This window comes from Apis florea, unplaced genomic scaffold, assembly GCF_048593485.1.
Source record: "Apis florea isolate Af1SG1 unplaced genomic scaffold, ASM4859348v1 contig_3203_pilon, whole genome shotgun sequence".
In the NCBI taxonomy this organism is placed as follows: Eukaryota; Metazoa; Arthropoda; class Insecta; order Hymenoptera; family Apidae; genus Apis; species Apis florea.
In genome coordinates, this window is record NW_028256723.1 from 7332198 (window position 1) to 7356940 (window position 24743).

The 24743-nt window shown below is 31.5% G+C and overlaps 1 protein-coding gene and 2 long non-coding RNA genes across 7 annotated transcripts in view; 2 read left to right on the forward strand and 1 right to left on the reverse strand.

The window, feature by feature from the left end:
- Bap170 (Brahma associated protein 170kD) overlaps positions 1 to 24743 on the forward strand; it is a 49612-nt gene that overhangs the window by 1988 nt on the left and 22881 nt on the right. For all 5 annotated transcript variants that reach the window (XM_012484763.3, XM_012484761.3, XM_012484760.3 and 2 more), the window contains exons 2-3: positions 116 to 209; positions 24393 to 24490. In XM_012484763.3, coding sequence (XP_012340217.2) covers positions 116 to 209; positions 24393 to 24490 — 192 coding nt within the window. The remainder of the gene's footprint in view (positions 1 to 115; positions 210 to 24392; positions 24491 to 24743) is intronic.
- LOC147657213 (uncharacterized) lies at positions 8080 to 9380 on the forward strand. The gene is made up of 2 exons (XR_015292718.1): positions 8080 to 8273; positions 8343 to 9380. It is a non-coding gene; the product is annotated as an uncharacterized LOC147657213 (long non-coding RNA).
- On the reverse strand, positions 20743 to 22984 carry LOC147657214 (uncharacterized). Its single transcript, XR_015292719.1, has 2 exons — positions 22781 to 22984; positions 20743 to 21119 (listed from the first exon to the last, which is right to left on the reverse strand). It is a non-coding gene; the product is annotated as an uncharacterized LOC147657214 (long non-coding RNA).

Here is a 24743-nt window from a genome sequence, read left to right on the forward strand (position 1 = left end):
CAATATTTGTAAAATAGTTCATATCGATCTTATTTCTTTTTTATTAATTTAATTTTATTAATTCATTTTATATATTTATATACATTTTATGAATCATATATTTTATATTTTTTAGGACTCCCTTCAAAAAAAATCCGAAAATCAATGGAAAAGATATAGATCTGTATTTGCTGTATGTTGTCGTTACTGCTCATGGCGGATGGATAAAGGTAAGTCCATATTTAAATATTTTTTCCCTTTTTATTTATTTATTTATTTATTTATTTTCCAATGTATTAAATGTGAAATTTACAATGAATTATAAAACATTAATGTAATTACATGTAATTTAAAAAGCAAAATTTAATATGAACTATATTGTATTTTTGTTTCTTTATTATTTGATTCTTTATCAATACAATATGTGAATAATTTTAATATATCATAGTTATTGTTTAAATATGAATTTATTTTATATATTTTTCTACGTTATATTACATTAAATTCGTGTAATGAAACGCAATCTGTAAAAGTTTATTTTTACATATATTATGTCAATTATAAATTTGAATAATTTGCAAAGAATAAATACATTATTTTAAAACAATTTGCAATATCTATATTTTTTAAAAATAATTCTATGCTATAATTTGTTTTCATTATTTAATAATGAAATTGAAATACTATTACTTTTATGTTTTAAATAAAAACAATTAAAACTTATATATTAATTTATATATTAATACAAGAATATTATAATTTTTAAGAAAAATTTGAAAAAATGATATTTATTTTAACTACTACTTCTGTATATATTTCTAAATTATTTCTATTATAGATCATTATCAATATAAATGTGCATATATGTAAGATATACCTAAGAAAATTATATCAATGTGCTTGGGACAAAGATAACAAGAATAATGAGATATATCTTTTTCTCGTGTTATATAATAGAAAAGAAGATAAAATAATTTTATATTTTAATATATCAGGTCATTTATATTAATATTAATTTATGCTTCGAGCATATTGAATATCTGAATCTGAAAAAAATTCACATATTGCACATAATCTAATCTCTCTATTAAAAAATTTGCTGTTTAAGCAACCAGTATTGCAACTTAATTCGAATATAGTCAAATTAAAATTTAGAAAAAATGACTAAATCTCTCGGATCATTTTCGTCGCATTTCATGTTTCCAAGTTACACGGGATATCGTTCGGCCGATCAGATGCTCGATTCGGTTCTGCGCATCGAAATCGCTTCGGTTCGTTTACTCGGTTCGAATTTCGAACACGCGAGTGTCCCAAGCATTTGCGCACGCTCCTAAGCGCAAGAAGGATGCACGAATGCGTGTTCTTTGTAATGAAAACTTTCCAAATTGAATAATATAATATAAATAAACATTAAGGAAGAATTAAAATATAGGATAAACATGATTTATTATATTTTAATATTAATTATAATAAATCTTCAAATATAGACATTATTTATATGACAACAATGATCAATTAGTGATGTTTTATTTTAATGTAAAATGTGATACAATATCGACTAAGTTTTTTTTTTTTTTTTTTTTCCACAAATTTTACTCTGTAACTGCATTCTATTATTAAAAAAATATTTGGAATTTTTTGGATTGAGAAACTTTTTCTTGCTGTGAGCAAATATGCGAGCTTCGATCCATCACGTATGATTAACGGTCGAGGAATGCATCGCGGAAACGCGGGAAAACGATTGTTCCGCGAAATGGATACACTTATTCTTCGATCGAGTTCTTCGAAAACGATATTCAATCATAACATTAGAATATTGATAATATTTATAATAATACGTTTTCATTATGTATTCATAAAAATAACGTAAATAATTTTGATGTAAATTAGACATATAAGTTTAATTTTTAATGTAAATTATTTACATTTATATTTTTTCGCATAAAAAATATTATATTATGCATATATTTTTCATGATTAAATAAAAATAATTAATAGAAATTCTAATCTCGACTTCCAACTATTAATAATGATATTTGTGGACGAGAGAAGAGTCAAAATAAAATATCGTTTCATTTTATCGACGATGTGTTACACATGCTTATATAGCTTTTATATAGCTATTTGTCAAATTTTTAAACAATAATTTGCACGTATATATTATTATTCATGCATATGTATTGATACGTACGAAGCATTATAATCGATGAATTTTTTAAAAAACAATGAGAATGAATCACGTTCTAATATTTTTTACTTTTTAACAAATATAAATCTTATATATATGATATATATATATATAATATATATATATATATATAGGCAAGAATTTATTTCGATATGAAATTTTATGTTAAAGTAAATTTAAATTTATTTCTTCTTATGAATATTTCATTTAACATTCGAAGCTAATTTGTAAAGTTTATATATAGTGATTCAAGTCTTTCAATGAAATAATTGGTCGTTCATTTGATTCACGTAGTAATTTTTGATTCGTCTAACGTAACGAGGTCTCTTTGCACTGTGATGAGTAACAAAGCGATTGAAATGATTTAAACGTGGTATCCTTGGCTCTCTGTTACTATTGCTAAATCGGTTTACGAATAGAATATGTTAAAATGAACAAAATTTTATATTTGGCAATCAAAGAATCTTACAAATTTTTTATATAACATTTCATAATGTTTCAGAAGAAATGTGATCTATGTTTAGCAAAAACATAGAATATTTAATGTATAATATTCCAAATTAACATTATAACTTTGGAACCTTGTGTTTTGTTAAAATTACAATTTTTGCTGATTGCTTACATCATTCTTCTGCCGTTTTTTTTTTCATTATATTCAAAATATATTCGTTTTCATGTTTATAGCCAAAACACTTACTCTATCTTTTAAAATAATTTATTGTAAACATGATTTTTGTTGATTCAAACCGGTCTAAATGTTTATTTTCATATTTTTTATTAAAAGAGGAATTAAAGATATTTTTTTACAACACGAAAGAAATATATGCTTTTAAATTAAAAAAAAATTGCAAATTTTTTTAATACATAGCTCTGTCTATAAAAATGATTTAATATATTAAATTCCAAATATTTATTATTAAAATGTTTCACGAGAATTATTTTTAATAATATTTTGCAATAAATATAATTATTATTACTAATCGATGAGAATTTAATATTTTATTATATATATTATATTTTTTTTGTATGTTTCATTATAAAATATTTTATCAATTTAATTGCATCAAATTTCTGAATATCTATTTCTCTAATATATGAATCATTGATTTGTTTTTTCTTAAGAATCGATTCAATACTATGTACACATAAATATTGTATATATTTCTGTAGTTGTGAACTTGCGGTATAGCATAGTAAAGTTTTTCATCTTTTTTTTTCTTATATTCGATAGCATTTTAACGTGTTATCCGTCAATATACGTTCTTTTTTAAATACAGTTCATATTTTTTATATATTTATTTTTTGTTTTTGCTTAAATAATTTACTAAAATTATTTATTATTATTATTATGATTATTATTATTATTAGAATATCAGATAATTATTTCTCAATATTTCATAATTTGAAAATTATAATACCTTTATGACAAATTTATAATTTGTATATTTTCTGAATATTTTAAAATTCTTTAAATCATAATTCCCCTTCCTTATAAAATTCTCCTCCCTCTCTTGATTTTCATCTTCACACGACATCTTTTACCTCATTTCACAGTGATTGATCGCGATTACAACAATGACTGACATACGATATCAAAAAAAAAAAAAAAAAAAAAAGAACAATCTAACTGCAAAAATTTATCAATCCGAATTTACTTATGAACGATGTAACGCTAAAAGCGTCTTCCTATTTCAAAACTATTTCTATCAAGCCCCGTATATTGTAAATTCCCAAACCATAATTTTTGTAATTCGTTCCACTAACTGTTTTTCTATCCTCGATTTATCACAAAATCGTGACTATTAGAATATTGATCGTACATCGATCGTGTTTGAACCGTTTACGGTCGATGATATTAAGAAAACGAAAAAGAGATTTCATTTCGTGTTTCGATAATTTTTCGATAATTCGACAATTTGGCCGAAAATCCAAGCATAGGGACAATACGGAAGTTGACGTAAGGTCAGGGTCACTTGCAGAGAGGCACAGTTCAGGGTGGGAGATAGATCATGAACCGAAGGTGGGAAGAAGGTGCATGGCAGAAGGCGGGGAGGGGGAAAAGAGAGCAGTGGAATGAGGAGGAGGGGGTGTGAGTAGAGAGAGTGAGAGAATATCATATGAGGAGGTGGAGATGGAGGTGCGGTGTACGAGGGCTTCCCCTCAACAAGTGATCGAAGTTCGCTAGACTATATAACCTGCGGCCGGGTCGCGACTATGCTCAGAATGCATCGCGGAGCGTGGATCTGTGATTCGAACGAGTCGACGACGACGCCATTTTTCTTTTTTTTCGTCGCGCGCCGACGGTGCTCCTTCGGGCAACTTTGTTCCATATACGTTTTTATTTAAAAGCAAGGGGGGGAGGGGGGAAGTTGTTGACGCGTTCGTATTGTGCGAAGTATTATTAGGGCGCTTGTTTGGATGGTTGTTCGTATTATAAATTAAGTAAAATATTTTAAGAATAATAGCAACGAGGATATATTTTTTTGTGTATATTATTAATGTTATTGATAACGAGGATATATATGATAATTTATTTTTATGTAATAAATTTGAATGAAAATAGTAAGAATTGTGGAATTTTTACAAAAATCCGTGTTAAAATCGTTCAAAGTAATTCAAGGTTAAGTATCATGAAATCAATCGTTTTAAATCTTCTAAAGTTTAAACGATCGGTAAATTCAGATAATCAGTTCGATTAATATGATGAAGTATAGATAACTTCTGTAAGAAGCGTGGAATATTTTTTGCATATAACTTTTTAACTTTTTATGAAAGAATTATTACTAGAAATTACTACTCGATTTCGTATTATGTATTTATTCTAAATATATTTTTATTGCATTCAATTCAACTTAATATTGGCAACAGTTATGTGAATATAAATTTATAATATTTTTCATAATATTTTTATTAAGTTTTGACTTTGAAAAAAAAAACAATTTTTTCAAAGTGAAATTTTCTACTTACAATTTTATTGTTTTATACGAAAATTATGTATATAATGTTATAAACGGATGAATAAAATGGAATATAAATTTCCAATTATAATTATAGTACCGTTGTAATTTATCAATTGTTGTAATTTGATTGTCGTAACATTGCCTTCACTATTTTTCAGGCAATGATTATCCGTGTTATCTTTTAACTTGAGATCGACTTAACTACTAATAGGTCATCAAACCGATAAAAATAAAATTTTCATATCTTTCCTATTTAATTTTATCATTGCAAGATTGCTTTAATCGAATTATCGAATGATTTTCGATGTGAACACTGATTGAACTTGAATAATTTTTAATTTACAAAACTCCTAAATCAAATATAATATAAAATAAATATTCCGTCTCTTAAATAATTCTCTCTAAAAATTTAATCTTTATACAATGAGAAAATCACGAGAATTATTCGGTAATCGGCCGAAAAAAATTTTCAAATATATCTCGTCTAAACTAGAAGATCGCTTGTTTCACCTTCTCAGAGTACTTATAGAATAAAGTAAACTATATATTATAATAACGTTTCTTATTTTTTTCAACCAGTAACCTCGATTGCATTCAAGTCAAATATTTCATCAGATTTCATTTAAATTTTTATAAAAATCCTTTATAATTATTTGTTGAAAACATGTTTACAATATATACAACTTTTCGAGATCAATTGAAACGGAGCCATCATTTTACACAGAAAAAAGAAAAAAGGAAGAAAGAAATAAGAAAAAGTATATATCATAGGTTCGCGGGGTAAATTTATCGGCGCGTTACGAGGCAAAATCACTCCGCTTAAGGAGTAGTCGGCGTGAAGTGAAAGTGTGTAGAATAGAAATTATTAGCAAGCCGCTAGTGCAGGTTGTTCTTTACGGTAATAAAACGATTGGATAACTCGTATTCGTCGTATATATGAGAGTCGCGCTCTCTTGTGGATTGTACATCCGTGGAAATTTTTTATAAATACAGGCGAGAAATTGTAAATAAATTATTATAGTGATCTCCGAGTTGGATTTCGTCCTATGCTCTATGATTCGCTTTTCTAATCCATAAACTTGTCCGTGCTTGGTTAAAGAAATATGGTTGCCCCTGAGCGCTGTAGTCGCGCAGTTTTATGTGTAATGAAGTAGACAACGTGTTTTATTTCCCATTTAGAAAGCTTCAAATATTTTCTTTGTTTCCTTTTCTTATTTTTCTTATTATATATATATATATATATGGAATGAAGTTATTCTGAAGTTTTCATCATTTATGTTAATATGTTTAAATTAATAAAAAAAAAAATATAAAAATTCGATTCGAATCGTTATTTATTAAATATTGGAATAATTATAATCGTTAACGTTAACGTTAAATCTCATTTTAAATAGAAAATATTTATTCGATTATGATTATTTAATGGTTTAAATGAAATTATAGTATAATATAATATAATGTTTCGTGTATACCAGATATTGATTTTACGAATACAGTATTTGCACCGAAGCTTAAGAGACACGTATCGTATATTTGATAATGAATATTTATTATTGTGAGATTTACGATATTAAAGATATAGGCTGACAACATGTATTTATAATCGTTATTCCTTATTACATTTGTAAAAGAAAAAGAAATTATCGTTCATGTGAAGTAGAAATAGTTTCATTAATAAAATTATTACAATTTTCCTGTATTATTATAATCAATTACGCGACAGGACATCATTAACACCGATGGAGAAAATTAAAGGAACTATCGTTTTAAAATTTAACATAAGAGACAAAACTTATTTATATATTGATCACAATGTATTCTGACAAAAATGTTGACAACATGGAATCAATAATAATAAAAAACATTATCGAATGATTATGACCATACCTTTTTTAAAATAACTAGTTTTTTACTATTCATATATTCATAAAACATTCTTTTTATGAATTCAGATTATTACAATAAAAAAATATATAGGAAGCAATTTTTTTTTTTTTTTTTTTTTTACAAAATCTTCATAAAGCGCACATTAATGATGATCAAATATTCTTTATCGTTAGAAAATTTTGTTCGAAATATTCGAAATTTAAAATAATTTTGTTTTTTGAGATATATCTCATTATTATTTCACTTACAAAAATATTTCAGACATATTGAAATGTATAATGCTATTAATACTCGGTGACCAGATGGAAACGTTAAATGTCGATCAAAGTCCCGCATAAACTCAATATACAGTTCCCGGAAAATAATAAATGTCGCTTAATGTGAACTCGGTGAACTGTTTTTATTTTTTATTTAAACAAAATTATTATAATTTTGAAAAGGAATTGTAGGGAAGTTTTTGCAATCTGTGAGAAGTAATGGAAAATTAAATAAAATGCATCGTAATATATTTTAGAATTGCAATAAGTAATAGAAATATATCTAATGTTCGTCTTCTGACAAGTCGGATCACTGTTGCATACCAAACCATTCTGAATTCATCTTGTACAGTTTACTAGCCAATCTAAATATTTTATCCTTAAATTCCGATTTCGAAATCAACTAGAAAATTAACCCACTTAATCATTTTTAGTTGTTTCTTGTTTATAAACGAATAAACTTTCTAAATTTTATTACATTTTGATTTCTTTTCCTTTGTTATATTAATTGATATCGATTCAATAATGACGAAGCAAGATGAAGAAGTAATAATATAATGTTTATTGCATTTCTAAAAAAATTTCTATTGGAAAAAATTGATACGAAGTGACGAAGTTAAATCTTTTGGTAAAACAAAATTCTTTTCGAAGTTCATCCACGGTATAATTAAGTAGAAACAAACGCATAAAATCATCGAAATACGACGTGATCGAGTCACCAACCAATTAAAAACATAGGTGTAAACCAGGCGGAAAATAAAGAAAATAAAGTCACTACATTTTATCGAGATAACGTACATTGTCAAAGAACCCAGTGGCGGAACATCACGCTCTTACCGGTTCCGGCAAGAAAAAGTGTGCGGTAGGAGGAAGAGAAGAATAAGGAGAAAATAAAAAAGAAAGAGAAAGAAAGAAGATTCCCTTGCAAACGATAGAAGCCCCGGGAGAAAGACCAAGATTGCGAGAGCCGCGGAGCAGTTGAAAGGCAAAGAGATATACTATGTATGTATACAGAAAGAAAGAGACGGAGGAAAAGTGTATGGTACATTCGCAAGTGTCCGCTTGTTCAAGGGCGCGACTGGTATACGGGAGAGTCTTCTGGTGGCCGTCAAAGGGGCACGCAGCGTAGTCTGGCATTGGTCTGCTCGCTATACACAGTGCGTGTAGCGTGCGAGGAATCCACGACGAAGTCGGTAATGCTGAGTCAGTCAGGTGCCGCGGCGCCTTACATCGCTTGGAAGTAGTCGGTGTCCGCCGCGTAACGGAGAAAAAGAATCGGAGAATACAATATGGAAGCTGAAGTATGTTAAAAGATTATAGAATAAAGAAAAAAAATTAATATGAATGTAAAAAGAACAAGTATAAGAGGAAAAGAATGATGAGATAGAGCAAAGAGAGACAAGAGATAAAAGCAGAATAAAACGGAGAGAAAGACGAAACGCTACTGTGGGGGAAGAGGTAGAGCGGGGCGCTTGCTGGTTCGCTCCCCGGTGATGAGGTACGGTCGATATGGCAACGCCGCGCCCTGCCACACGCATACCGGCATCACCGCCCGCCCAAGCATCGAACAGTCGGCAACGTCGCTTCGGCAGCACGCGGGGGAGATGGCAGTCAAGCTCTCACACATCGAACGACGAGGAGAGCGACCTCATGCCCTGCACACATGTGCAGCCGGGGACACTGAAGAGACTGAGATGCCTGGTTGGTTGCTGCTGCTGCTGTTGGCTTGTTCGCTTGCTTTCTTGCCTGCATGACTGTCCCACGCACGCGCTTATCTGACGTGCACCCCTGTGTCCAAATTGGCGAAGTACTTTTCACTTGGAGGTTCGTTCTTTTGCTGCGGAAAAAATAGGCATCTGCTCTCTCCCCTCTCTCTCGCCAAGTTCTTTGGTTTACTCTTATATTTTTTTTTTTTTTTTTTTTTAGAGAATCCATAATCAGAATTTTTGAACAAATAAATAATGTGTTAACTAAAATATAAACTTTTTTTTTTTAAATATAAATAATTCAATAAATTAGAAATGTAAAAAATAAAATATGTTTTTTCGATGTCAGTTTTCTGTTTTTGAAAATAAAATTTGTTGAAAACAAAATATTCTTTATACAAAACTAGATTTTTTTTTTTTTTACATTTCCTGGTTTGACAAGCATACCTTTCATGGATATGTGAACGTACACGATACCGTTAAATCGACCAATTGAATGTTCGACGTTAAATTACATATATACGTTCTTCATATACCACATTAAAGCAAATTATCGTGACTTTACATTCCAACGATTTTTAAATCTACACATACACTATCATTTATAATATTAGCATTCAATCTATATTCAAAAAATTAAACATCAATTCTAAACGTCTTATTATCGTATTAATCTGTATAACCTCATTTCGAAGAATTAAGCTGATGATCGCTAATTCGTGAATAAGTATTGGTTCAACAATCGTATGATTCGCTGCAGTGAAGACATTTCTCTTTTTACTTGTCCCTTAATCGTAGGTAACGACACCTACTACCTCCTTCGCGAATTTCGCGTGTGAGGCCGCGCGGTCGTACCAAGTAATGCGGAGAGAGAAAGAAAAAGAGGGAAAGAGTTGAAAAGCGAGAAGCGCTTGAGTGGAAGGGAGATGGTGCTGTGGTGCAACGTTGCCATTCTATCAACCGAGCGCAGACCACTTCCGAGAGCACGCCTCACGTCGAAGATAGTACGGCAACATCGCTTCGATGAGATTAAATAGAGATAGTCTGAGGTATACGCTTCGTCGTTGTAAGATGGACTCACCGTTAGTCCGAGGAAGAAGTGAGACGGATAAAGGATAGCTAAAGGAAAGCATATCGCCTCAATTCGAACTCGTCGATCGTTCTCTTGCCAACGCGAAACGTCTCGTAACTTTTTAAACGTGTCGCTGTTGCTATTGCTATTTCCTTTCTGTTTCTTCGTAGTTCTTTTTTTCAATTTCTATTTCTATTTTTTTTTTTTTATGGAATCTAAAAGTGTACTTGTAATGCGTCTCGTGTTTTGTTCTTAGAATTAGCGGATAAAATATCATATGATTGGAAACAGGCGAGTAATAAAATATAGCTTACAATTATATATGTATATATATATATATAAATATATATATATATATATCTACAATCAAAATATTTTAAGCGTTTAAGAATACAATTATTAAATTGAAAATAATCAAATCGTAAAATAAATTTTAAATATCGATAGTATTATCAAACAAATAAAATACGTGTAAATTCATAAGCTAATATAAATTATTAATCACAAAAAAAAAAAATAAATTCTGTTTCACATATATACGAAAATAAATTTCATTATTACAATTCAATCAAGTTGACACGTTATAGAATTTTTGGTACTGTGTCATCTTAGTTTCAAATTAAATTTATTCTCTAAAAAAAATAGAATTTATTTGATTTCACGGTTAAAAATATCTTACAAATCAAATATTAGATTCAAACATAAAAATTGTTAAATATTATAATAAATAAAATCAAAATTCAAATGTGTTTTAGATGAAACTTGAAACTTTCCATTTATATACATTGATAGAAAGTAGCACTGTATTATTTTTTCTGCGAACAGAACTCGTTGGAAATCTTTGGTGAGTGCTTACCGTCTCGGGCAATCGCGTTCGTAGGTGGGGTGGGCGAGATAAATACAGTGCCCCCCTTCCTATAGAAAGTATATACATACCTCCTCTACTATAAGAATTCTATGTAGGTCAAAGAACTAATATAAATATGAAATTAATTTATTTATTCAATTATACGAAAGTTATAATAATTTTTTCGTTATATTACACAGAAATCTTAACAAATTTTTGCTATTTAATAAAAAATTGTATTTACGAATGTAGTCAATAGACAAAATTAGCAAGATCATAAAATTAAGCATATTTATTTTGAACTTATTTGTTAAGATAATTTACACGAATACGAAAAAATAAACGATCAAAACTTCTTCAATTGTATTCTATTTCATATTAAAACGGAATGTATAGATTGTGAGCGACTTTAAATATATTATTAATCTATCGACACTGTTGCTTTTATTAATTTATGATTTCGTCATATTTTTTTAATTGACTGTATCGTGTTATCACGATACTTACTGTAACTAGACATTTTTTGCCATGTCTATTTTTGCGGCATGTAAGATGCATTGGTATTAATGGCCTTGGCCGACCAGTTGGTAAACCATCATTCGAACACGAGCCATCGCCAGAGGTCACTGTACCTTTTCTCTCTGCTGTGTTCCTTTGTCACACCGGCTTCGACCCATTTGCGGAGTATAGCTCACGCATCTTCGCGCGCTTTTTATCTCTGTATTATCTTTCTCCATATGGATTTATTTAACTTATCAATTGGATCGTTTTATTTCTTTCTTAGTAAAAAAAAAAAAATATCTTTAAGCACAAATTTATAATATTAATTTAACGGATAATAATTTTTTTTGCTAATTTAAAAGTTTTTTGTTATTGAGCTAAAAATAAAAATAGAAGAAAGATTATGCTTAGAATTATTTATATATTTTTATACATTATAACATTACAATATACTTTTGTATACATTAATAACGTTTCGATAAATGATAGTGAAATTAAAAATATAAATTATCATGATGCGTAAAATTTTAATAAATCAATTTATTTTATTTATCGTGACAAAATAGTTAGACAATTAACTGCTACATGCATTAAAGGAAAAAATCATTAATGAATAATCATAAAAATCGATAGCTATTTGATATATAAATGTGACGTTCGCTTTAAGACAAATCGAATTCTTACGATATAATTTTTTGCATTTAACATTTTTGCGATTAAAAGAGTAACATTATTTTCATTATCAAATATACATTATCTTTAATAGATTGAGAATTGAAATTTGTATGATTTTTAGATACCATCAAGAGGGTTACCTGTTCGAATGAGGTGACATTTTGAGAACGACCGAAACTGTATTACAAATTATATTTTGAATAAAACTTCTGAAATTGAATATACGGTATTTCACTTATTTCACTGACGTTTGATTTTATTTTATCGACATTATTCATTTCTCGTTATCAAGCATACTCACTCGATGGAAACGAATATTAAGCATTCGAGATATTACACATTTTTCTTAAAAACAAATTTTTGCAAATTGTGGCTGACCCCGTAAATATATTACATCTGACGGATATGATATCTCATCGGGGCATACTCGCGTCACACTGTGACTCTGGTAAATTAGTTTATCTTATGTAACGTGTTAGTGTAGACCAGAAAGAGTGTGGCCATTGTTTGGCTTATATACGACAACCGCGCGCGTACAACTACGTGGCACCCGCATGAATTCATAAATGTGTCTCAACCGTCGGCCAATGCCTCGAACTTCTGTATTCACGAAGAATACAAAAAGAAATTAAACGTATTACTATTAGTACTATTTACGTCAGTGTGAACAGTATTATTAAACATGTGTAATATTATTTACACATTGTATTTACGTATTGTTTGTTTTGTGGTTAAGTGATCGCTGCGCAAAATTTTTTTTGTCGAAAGAAAAATTGAAAGATGTGAATATATATTTCTGCGTGTATATGTGTATGTATTTTAGCTAAGATGGTCGAAAAATGACAGAATTCAAGAAGATTTTTTTTTTTTTTTACGTAGCAGACAAGTTATAAACAAGTTACATGATATTTTGTACAGTTTATTTTTATTATTTTCTATACTATGTATGAACTATTTTGAGAAGTAATCGTGTATATATATATATAGCTTTATTTGAATAGAAAATTTTAAGAACTGTCCAAGAAAAATTTATTGGAAAAGTTAAAAATTAATTTAAAAAAATAAATGTTTATATATTATATATTTATTGTACGTTCATGAAATAATTTATAATACAGTAAAAAGTATTTAACAATGTATGTAGTAAATTATTGTTGGTGCATTTAGATATTAATATTTTATAAATAGAATGTTTATAAAGGACAAAACATTAAAATACTTGGTAATGAAGCGAAGAATACACATAAAAATGGAACATTAAATCAACAAAAAAAAAAAAAAAGAATTTTAATGTTTACTTAAAGTAATTTGCATTTGACACGTTGATAGCTATAGTTAGTGAAGTCATGATATTTATAATGTTAATGGATATAAAATTAATTGTTGAAAATATCAATAACCAATTAATAATTGAAATTATTATATTAATTAATTAAAATATTGTACAATCAGTTTCAATCAACAAAATTAATAAAACAGTAGTGAAATTGTTGTGCATATTTAATAATTGTACATTAACATTTTATCAAAGTTAAAAAATCCTAAAAATTCGAAAAATTTGATTATTTTATAATTCAATATTCTACTCAATATAACCAAATAAATACATATACGTTCGTATTATAAGAATGAAATAAAAGAAGATTATTTTTCTTATTGGTAATGAATTTGATAAATCGATTTTTGTTATTGTTAAAAAAATAAATACATATACACGATCGTTTAAGATTTTATATTTTAAATATAAAATATATAGGATCAATTGACTAAAACATTTATTTGTTACATTTTAAAAGATAAGATGAACATCCAGATCCAAATAGCATATATTCCAGCATATTTTTGTATTAAAATAATAATCAGAAGTGATTTTTTAAAAATTAATTTTGATGAATTTTTTTATATAACATACAATTAATCATAGAAAAAAGCATTAGTTAATAAAGAATTGTATAGACAGCGAGGAAAATAATTTATATTGGAAAAATGGAATTTTTTCTAATGGAATTTTAAAGTACATGGTCGAGATACTCAAATCTTATTTAAAAATAAAATTCCAGCTAGTATTTTTCCATGTATTTTCATATTCGATCAAAACCAATCTTGCCACTTACATAATCTCTTACGTGTACGTTGATAATATTATTAATGTACACTATGCTGGTCGTTTTATGTGCATACCGTATGTTGTGAAAACCTTCAGATTTAATAGTCGAACGTTCGAATCTGCTAAAAAAAGATTTATCTCTATACTTTTCTTTTAACTATTTAAAAGCGAATCGTCAAATCCAAAAAAAAAAAAATAAATAAAATCTAAAAGCATTTGAGTTCCTATATAGTGTTCCTATATACTTGTCAAGTCACATATATATAAAGACACAACTTGTAAAGAATCGATGTGTATTTTAAAAAATTAATCGCAAAAAATTATCCAAAATTTTCAATTATTATCTTTCAACAGACATTAAAAAATAATAAAATAACTTCGGCACATTTGAGGTTATGATCCGTCCAAAAATTCTCGTTCAATTAGTCAAAAACATACGAATATGTTTTTAACTAAATTAACATTGATTTTTATCGAATTTTTATTGATTTAATATATATATATATATATACATTTATTGAGTCTTATCATACAATGTGTATAACATATTTAGATACACATCACGAATCGATAGTGTAACGTTAAAACATTTACAAATTGACATTTGAATTTATTTGAAAACTATGCTCGTTCGATGTAATCGGTGAAGACGACTGGTTTCTTCCAGAGTGTACGAACAGCGGCACTAACAGATCCTGTCTGAGTAGTTACTATATCGTTACACCGTCTGTAATGGCGTTGCAATCGTCTCTGGCAGAACAAGGAGCGGCTGTTCTTCTGTCGTCGTGGATTACATGGCCTCTTAACCGCGTATTGCGTATTCAATTGTCGATGACTACATGCACGTTTGTTACGCGTACGCCGCTTCTCTCTATTCTATATCGTGAAACGCGTTCATTAGAATCGAACGACTATAATATACGTGAAAAGCGCGTATTATAAGCAAAGAATAATTAATTGAGAACAATTAAAAGCGACATTATTCTTGTGATAAAACGGATGATACGTATTTTTAGAAACTAGAGAGATATTCAATGAAGATAAACGAGCTGATCAACTTTTAACGCATTATTAACATATTATTAAATTTGTGTGCCAGAGATTTCAATATTTTCTGTGAAATGAATAAAAAAAAAAATATCGTGTAAACATAGATTCGATTTTTCGCGCTTGAAACAATGTACGATTTAACAAGAATTACGTAAAATTTTATTTTGATCGGATCGTTATCATGTTCCGCATTCGACACGAATTCTTTTCTATCTATTTTCGCGGACGAATATGATACGCGTATGTTTAATGGCGTATTACGTAATTTCATATCGATCTTCTCGATACTATCGGCTGACGAACGAATTTAATCGAATAACTATAAAAGTTACGATCTATCGATGAACAAAAAATAAAAGTTTGATATCCTTTAACCAATCGCAAGGTTTCGATAAATTAGAAAAAAAAAATTAGATCTAGTTTTTAATATTCGTTAAATATTCAAAAATTAATATCACTAATTTCTCCATTACTATATTCCTCTATCTTACGTGCCCTTAATCTAAATTGTTTCTTTCCGTTCCTCTATATTCCATCCAAACGTGAACCAAACGTTTATCACGCTTGGAAACCAAGTACCAGCAATACTACTTGTACAACTACTGTATATAACTGCGCACTGCTTACTTCTAAAGACACAGGGATTCCCCCCTTAACGCGTGCTGAAACTCAAGGATAAGTTTATTTTGACTGTCGACCCTCTTTCTCTCTTCATCGTCCGTCTCGTTCGCCTCGGACGACAACAACAAAAGAAATTGCTCGGTCGAGTCGAATTCCACTCAATCTAGCTAAGCTTGGATCTCGATTTTCCAAGCGTTTGTTTCCTCAATTTTTACGCTCCTCCTCGGCGGTGTTGGAAAGCGCGGAGATGATCCTGGCTATCCCGTGTCCGGGCCACTATTTCCGTTTGCTACTAAACGCTTGTGCCCGCGAGTGCTCTCTGGCGCATAGTTAGGCAGGCAGGCGCGCATACGCGCTCGCTCTCTCCCCCTCCCCCGGGAGAGGCACCGGCGAGAGCTCTCCCTATACGTGTACGCACGCGAAGACTTCTTCATCCGTTCGTTCATTCAGAGTTCACAGTCAGTCAGTTACCAGTACACCTCCACCGATCAGCTGATCCCGACGACGACGGCAGACTGCGCGTCGCCAACCCCTCTGCCCTCCTTCCCTTCTTCTCCACACCCCCCTCCTCTACCTTCCTCCTCCGCCACCTCCACCACCTCCTGCTGCTGGTCGTGCTGCTACTACTACTACTACTACTACTACTTCTACTACTACTACTATTACTACTACTACTGCTGCTGCTACTGCTGCTGCTGCTGCTGCTCTGCCCCCTTACCCCCCCGGTGGACGATCAGCTGACTGGGAACTGTCAGTCGTGTGCCGTGGGCCTGCGAGCCCACGCCGATGGTGGGGCTCTTTCCACGATCCAAGTCAGTTGGTTTCTACTCTACAGGACCGCGAGGCGACGCGACGCGCGGCGTCGCGCCACTGTCCCGTCCCAGTGTCAAAGTCCACGCGAATCTGGCCAAGGTGACGGGGCAGACGAGAGACAGACACGAGCCAAAAATGGCGTAGCAAGGTTAGGTTTTTGGTTAACACGAATTTCACGAGGGTTGCACTTGGGCTAAGGTTATGCGATACTTGTAATTATATAGAACAATTAATAATTGTATATGAGATATTGTAATTATTGTAACGTATTGATACGTATCTTGTTTTCATTAGTCTTGTTACACTTGTATTTTATTACAGAACGCGCCATTGCGATGAGCCTCTCGAAGTGCTCTCCTTTTTCGGTGTAACGGTTTTTCGGTTCACGCGAAGTCCGACGAAGTCGTTCGTATATATTCGGAGGTTCTCGGCTAAAGTCGGCGATCGGCCTGGATATTCATTGGACGACTGTCGACTGAAGTCGACGATCGGGCGAAAGAAATTAAGAGGCTGTGCATCCATCGTCTTATCTATCGGTTAAAATAGTTTAGATGATGATTTTATGGAATGGCCTTCGGAGTTGCCTATCGTGTTATTCTCTCAATGCCGTCAATGTCGTTAAAGTGTCTTTTTTTTTTTTTTTTTTTTCTCCCTCTTTTAAAAGGCTAACTTAACGCTAGTTATCTCAATAGAAACTTCCTTCATGCGTGATATTGTAACCTTGCTAGATAACGCAACACGATTTAACGTACTCGATACAGATATTGTTGTCAAACTATGTTTATTTTTGTTTGTTGACAATTTTTCTGCTCTGTATGTATATATTACGTAGCGAAGGGATAAGCAGAAATGAAGAAAAACGATAAACGTGACTCCAAGGAGAACTGTCGAGCAGAACTGTCTCCGGGGTGTGCTTGGTTTATATTCTTGGAACAGGGTTCTTGGCTCCCTCCTTCACGCTTATTTTGGATCATCGCGTTTGGAATTTGCAATAAACCGCTGATGATCTGTGTATCGTGTTGCAAATTCGCGAATCGATGGGATTGGCAGATCAGTTTTATCAATGGCAATGAAAACAATGATTATCGCGTGATTACGAACGCAATTTTTTCTCGATTGGATTCAGATATACTTGTAAATATATTTCTCATCCGTAGAATAGGATATCTATAAGTCGTAATCGATCGTCATTTTATGAATGTCATTTAATGTGTTTCCACGTTGAATGACAATTATTATTTTTTTTATTCCGATAATTTTCTATCCTTTTCTCAAAAACCTCCTCCTCCATTACTTTTGAAAATAACTTGTCGAGCATATAATTGGGATAAAATATTGAATAATAGATAAAAAAAAAAAAAAATCTGGATGCATATCCTGAACGTGTGACATCGTCGATATCGCGAAGGAAACATCGAAAGGCAGACGTCAAAGCTAAAGAAGATTTATCCTCTTTGAGACTGTATATATAGGTAGCAGTTTGCTGCGGCTCTCTCGAGCCCTACGTGTATACGATATGCCGACTAGATATACTGGTTTTACGTTATAGTCGATGAGAGATAAATGCACAGGCGTGCTCGTAATTCCAACCAGTTCTCTATCTCTTGAACTAGGGAGGCAGGGGGAGGGATTGGGAAATAACGCAGAGAGCGAATTCACTACTGGAATACTAATTCTTCGTTCTTAATAGTCGTGCGTTCGTTCTGCATGGAGGAAAAGAAGCATTATGTTCAAGCATGATGAAACAATGGAGAGGCTTGAAGGAAAATGGTATAAGTAATGAAATTAAAGAAAAGAGCAGGAAGAATTAAATTAAAAGCGAATTGAAGAAAGGAAAATATGATTACGATAATTGAAAAAAAATTTTTTAATACTGGAATTTATTTATTTTTTTTTTTTAAGTAAAGACTTTATCTGAAATTAATGATAAAATTCTTCACGTTGAACAGCAGAAACAAGTTTGAATTCGTTTCATCGATTGTGCTTAACGGGTATATTGTGCCGATGATATTAACAAAGGTTTATGTAATTGTTCGTATTCTAGCGTATAACATTGAACGTAAAAATAGTACCACTGATATGATACATACAACTTATAGCGTCCTTTCAAAGCATAATATCCAGATGACGCATTATCATTGAAACAATATCGCTAGAATATTTCCATGAACAATGTTATGCTTTATTTCTTTAATATTTTAAGAAATCTTTTCAAAAAGATAATAAGAAACTTAAATAAAGTGGCAATATTTATGCGCGTGATCATAAGCATGAATAAGAATATATATATATATATATATATATATATATATATATATATTAACAGAAATATTTATTTTTCGTTCGTGGATTGGATGGATTTCTGGATATTAGTTAAAGAAACAAAGTACATTATTGTATTACATCACGTGTTTGAACTTGAAATAGACATTATATTTACATATTCACAATCACCTAATTTCAAGTATCATCTAACTTATAAAAATCCAAGAAAATACAAATAGACTTATAATAATTCACACGTATAAAATAATCTAATCTTTTTATTTTAGTAATAGCCTCACGTGAAATTTAAAAATTCCTCTAGATAAATGTTACGTTATGTCAAGCGTTCTTCCAAACGATCCTTCCAATATTGGCCACACTGACCACCAGGGAGGCGCCACTGAGAAGCGATCCTCTATTACCATTAGACATAACCATAGAACGTACGTATACAACGTACGTGCTGCTAACTAACGTCGCTTAGGCACACGACCGGTCACCGGTGACCGCGGCGACCGATGTATCCGTTCAACGACGAAACCGAGACTGACTAAAAGCCCCGACGCGAAGCACGCGACGCTGGAAACGTGAAAAAGCCGAGCGATAGAGCGCGAAAACGGCGGCGCGCGCGGAGCCATAGGCCAGAGAGTGTGGCGGGCCGGTGCAGCATGGACATCAACGTTAGGGAGAGGAGGGGCGAAAGAGAAGAGTGTGCGAGAGGGGGTGGGAGAGAGAGAGAGAGAGACCATGTCCTACCCCAACGAGCACGTGGCGGCAAAGACACTTTCATCATGTAGTCCCTCGGAGGCGAACGAACACGTGGATAGCGTTCGACGCTCTCGAAGAACGTCCCCGCGCATGCGCGGTGTAATTCATACTACCAAGGTCAAGCAAAGTCGCACGATTACAGACAAGACGGGGCGTCCGCGTGTGCCGGTGCTACTATGCTACCTAATCGGCGCCAGTAAATCGCGTGGTATATACGTGGACTGGTACGTAATAATAGGCGGGCTCGCTCGCATTCTCCTCGTAACATTCTTCGCTCTGATTCTTCCTCCTCGTCCCGTAATCATTCGTGTTCTATATCAATCGCGAGATAAATCGATGTGAAGTTGGGTGACGATGAGAAGTTTATCGCAATTGTTCGAGACGTGGTCAGCGATGATCGCGCTTCTATCGATTCCCGACCGTTGCCTTGTTTTGCGTTATTCGTTTCGTTAGATGGCACGTTTGACAACGATGGTGCTTACGGCGGTTGCATTGTTTCTTGGTGGAACAGGATAATAATAGTGTGTTGAACGTGAATGATATCGATGAGCTGTTCGTATTTATGGATGATTTTATTCGACCGACGAGCAAGTAGGAATAATATAATTGGGCGAACATTGAATATTATTAGTTTCTAGATAGGACTTTTTTTTTTTTTTTTTTTTTTTTTTTTGGTAGATGTAAAAGTGTGATTAAGATGAAATTCGAAAAAGCGACATGTATCTATTCTATTGTTATTTACGTAGCTTAAATACAAGGAGCAGTGACATTTGACATTTTCATGAAACCGATATTTTTTTTTCTTTTTTTTTTTTCTCTCTATTTCAAGGTCGTGAAATATCAGTGGAGCATAAAAATAGGAATCTTTTTGAGCTTTCGATATCTCAGTTGACCAAACTCTTCGTTATTTCTATATTTAGATAACTTTCAGACGACAACGAATTATTAAGAAACCGTGCGTTATTTATCGCATATATAATTTTGAATCAAATTTTTTTTCGTATCAATATTTATTTATTTTTTTAACGAAATAAAATTTAATCCAATTTTATTTGATCGAATTAAATTTTTATTTTGGTATTTTTTTTTTTTTAATTCTTGTTAATTAATAAACGAGTAGTATCGAGAAAGTTGTTATAAATTCTTTAGTCTAAAGCCTAAGATTTGTCATCCATTTTCCCTTCCCTCTTTCTACATGGTTTCTCTTGATCAAACAAAAAGTTACCGCAGGTTGAAGTAAATTCCTGTTGGTCTTTTTGTCGCGACTGGTTACTAGTTCTTCACAACGTGCCTCCCTTTCTTACCTGCTTCCTCTGATCAAATGGAACGCTGGCCTTAAGTTCAAATGAATTTCCGTTGGCCATCTTTCTACAATTGTTCGACGCTTTTCTACGACAAAGATGGTAGTCCATTATATCTCGAACTGAAAATTTAATAATTTAATTACACAATTAGTAGTACTTTGTTAAATTTAAATTTTTTTCTCGAGCGAGATGCACACTAGGCACGATACAATTACACGCACAGATAACGCGCATTCACCGCCAATAAAAAGGGTTATCGAAGTTGAGGTAGTTCCTTATCAGAGAAAACAGAGTCGTAACGTATCCTGATAAATCCAAGTGTTTACGACAGATAAACTTTTCGCGATCTAACTACGCGGTAGAATGTCCGATAAGATCAGGCAAATTATAAAACGTCTGCATTTATTTATATTACCTTTCTAACTTTCTTTCTTTTTTTTTTTTTTTCCACGTGCACTGAACAATTTCTCACTATTGTGAAACAATTAATATACTGGTGTTAAAATAGAATTTTAACAGTTTAGAGTGAAAGGAAAAGAAATTTTCAGAATCGTAGATTCTGAAAGATTTATTAAGGAGGCCGTGGCTGTGGATCCATTATAATTTTCCAAGTAAAATCAGCGTAATCAGCTCTGTGTAATCCCCAACAATTTTGTTGCTTTATCTTGTTATTATAACGCTTCATAGCCGTAAGTTGTTACAAACTTGAAATGCATATAATTTAGTCGAATATGATTTTTATCAATAACATGAAATAGAAAAGAATCTTAATATAATATTTATGGATTCTTGGAAGAGGCAAAGCATCAAATTTGGTGTAACTTCATATACAGTTGGCAATTAAAATTTTTTTTTTTTTAGATAAAATGAAATGGTTCTATTTCTGCCGTTTAACGTTGGAAAGTATAAACAGATAATTTATATTCTTTTGGTATATAAATATACAATTCTTATTTATAATCGTAGCATTGAAATCAGGACTTATAAATATATCGCCATTATATAAAATATACATTAATTTTTTTTTTGTAAAATCGACCGCAATATTATAGTTTTTCAGTCAGAAAAAAAAAATGATTGTTTGCAACGTGGATAAGTTGATATAAATCAATTGCGAGTTTACACATTTTCGTGTAGAATCCACGGAAATGTCGGATTGTTTCGCATCACAGTTACTAATAATTTAAAGCCCGCTTACATAATGCCGTACTATTAATTTCGGCTTTTCACATGTTAAATGTCGCGCCAATTTTCACAATCGTGGTCCAGATTTCGAAGCTCCGGATCTAAGTTAATCTTGATACTTTAATTTGGTTAGACGTTTAAATTAGTCTGTCGAGATACATGGTTTTCAATTATATACGTACATAACCTTAAAATTTATATTTTATGTATTAAGAATTATTTATATATGTATATATATATATATATATATATATTTTTAAAAATATGGTTGAATTGAAATTTCAAATTATTTTTTTGTAATCCATAAATAATATTATAATATCTGTTTAATATCTAAATTGATAAACGATTTTAACATACAAACCCTGTATCGATCAAATGGAAACTCGACGTCTCAATATGCGATAAATTTCAAGTTCGAAACTTAATTAATCATATATCATGTTATTTTAATCGTGTAACTAAATTAATATATACTCATCAATAATAATAATTTTATTATTCATCTTTGTAACGAAAGATCTTTTTCTCTCGGAATTTGTCTATTAAAGTTCGTAAAATTTACGAACTTGCCAATGTGAAAATTACCTGTCACCTGTGAACAATGCGTAAATGTTGTTTTAAATTAATTCTTTCCAAACGCTATCTTTTCGATAAAAAAATTTGTAAGTTGTGTCATTGATTGATTGGATATTTATTACGAGGCGCGTGCTGCGTCCGAACGGTTTTGATGAGAGGCTGATGATGTCGCGAGGTCGTCCACAGTGAGGCGCCACATTCTCGATTCATAAGGTTGAACGTCGCGACGACGAGAATAGCGAAGAAACGGGCGCGGATCCAGAGAGCACTGACCCAGTATGTACGTCGATTTCACGACTCTGTTCTCCCGCTGTGTTCGTTCCGTTCGTACTAAACGTGATATACATCGACGAAAAAGATATCCCGATAGATTATTCCTTTGTAACGTGTTTATCAATTCACACGTGACAATTTTCCTGCCTGCTCATCGATCGAATTTTATTTTCATTACTTTCTAGAAATTAATACGAAGCGATGTGCTCGAAGTGAAGACATGATTATCGTCACAGTGTTTGATATTGGTTAAGCATATGTGACGCCATAATGCTTGCAACTTAACCTCAAAATTGAAATATATATATATATATATATAAATATAATGAATATATCGTACGTTGATTATTTTTTTTTTTGTTTATTTTTAGATATTCTTACTTTTCTTTGGACAGTATTCACTGTTCATTATCATTATTTCTGCGAACTTTTGTCTCTTCTTGTCTCTTTCTCTTACAGTTTTTTTCCCACTTTATTTTCTTTTTCTTTTTCCATATCGCTCTTCCTTTCTACCATTTTTACCATTCCGCGACACACACTGTCGCGCCAGTGTCGCGTAACACGAGTCTCAACGGTTATTTTTTCGACACACACACACACACACCAAGAAATTTATATACCGCTCGGGTGCATTTTATCTTGCGAGCCGCTACCAGGAATTCCCTTAGAATCGCGCGCAGACTATCCACCTCCCACTTTCAGTTCATCTTTCTTCACCACTACCTATCCCTTCGCCCTTGTGTATTTATCTTGTGGCGCTGGCAAATCGTGCTTCTTCATCTTTCACTTCACCGTGTATATTCGGTATAACGTACCGCGGGAAAGAACTTTCGTCGAGTTTCACGAACAGAACCGTAAAATTCATTAGTCGAGCGTCGAGTCGTAAACTGGCCGAATACTTTTTTCTTCGTCGATTCTTCGCGTGTAAACGTATCGCGTTACATCGTTCCACTGTGTGGTGAAAAATGAATGTTACAAAATTAAAATTTCTTATGAAATTATATTAATTATAAGAATAAATATAAAATATAGAGGAGTATAATAAGATTAAAATCGAATATATATATATATATATATATATAGTTACGCAGAATTGTTTTTATAGGTTAATTTCAAAATTTTAAATAATTATATCCTTGCACGACATAAAAGTAATATATAAGTATGATTGAATTAAATAATTAAAAGAATTTGATTCGAAGAAATTGATATTTGAGATTTGTACATAATATAAATATAATTTTTGTTCGTATCATTCATAAGTGAAACGAAAAATATCCGTCATGTTCTGTTTCTTCTCTCTTACACACGGATGACAGAAGAAAAAATTGAAATGTTTATTTATTTTGTTTCAGGTGAATACTAGAAACGAGTGGGCATCGTTATGCGAACAATTCCATCTACCCAACGGCTGCGTGAACAGCGGGGTTGGCCTTAAACAAATTTACCTTAGGTAAGTGGCTGAGATGCGTTCATCGATCACCTTATTTTAGAAGCTTTCGTACATCGTATGTCGTTGATCTGTTTATTAAAAAATTTTAGGTCTGTGAGTTTGAAATAAATAAATTGGAATAATGATTTTTTCCGGTTACATGTAATTTAAACATTCGAATATTTAGCTATTCAACTATATCCCACTAATAATTGCATAATTTCTTTTTTGAATATTTTCTTCGTACTACCACTACCAATTTCTTTTTCATTCA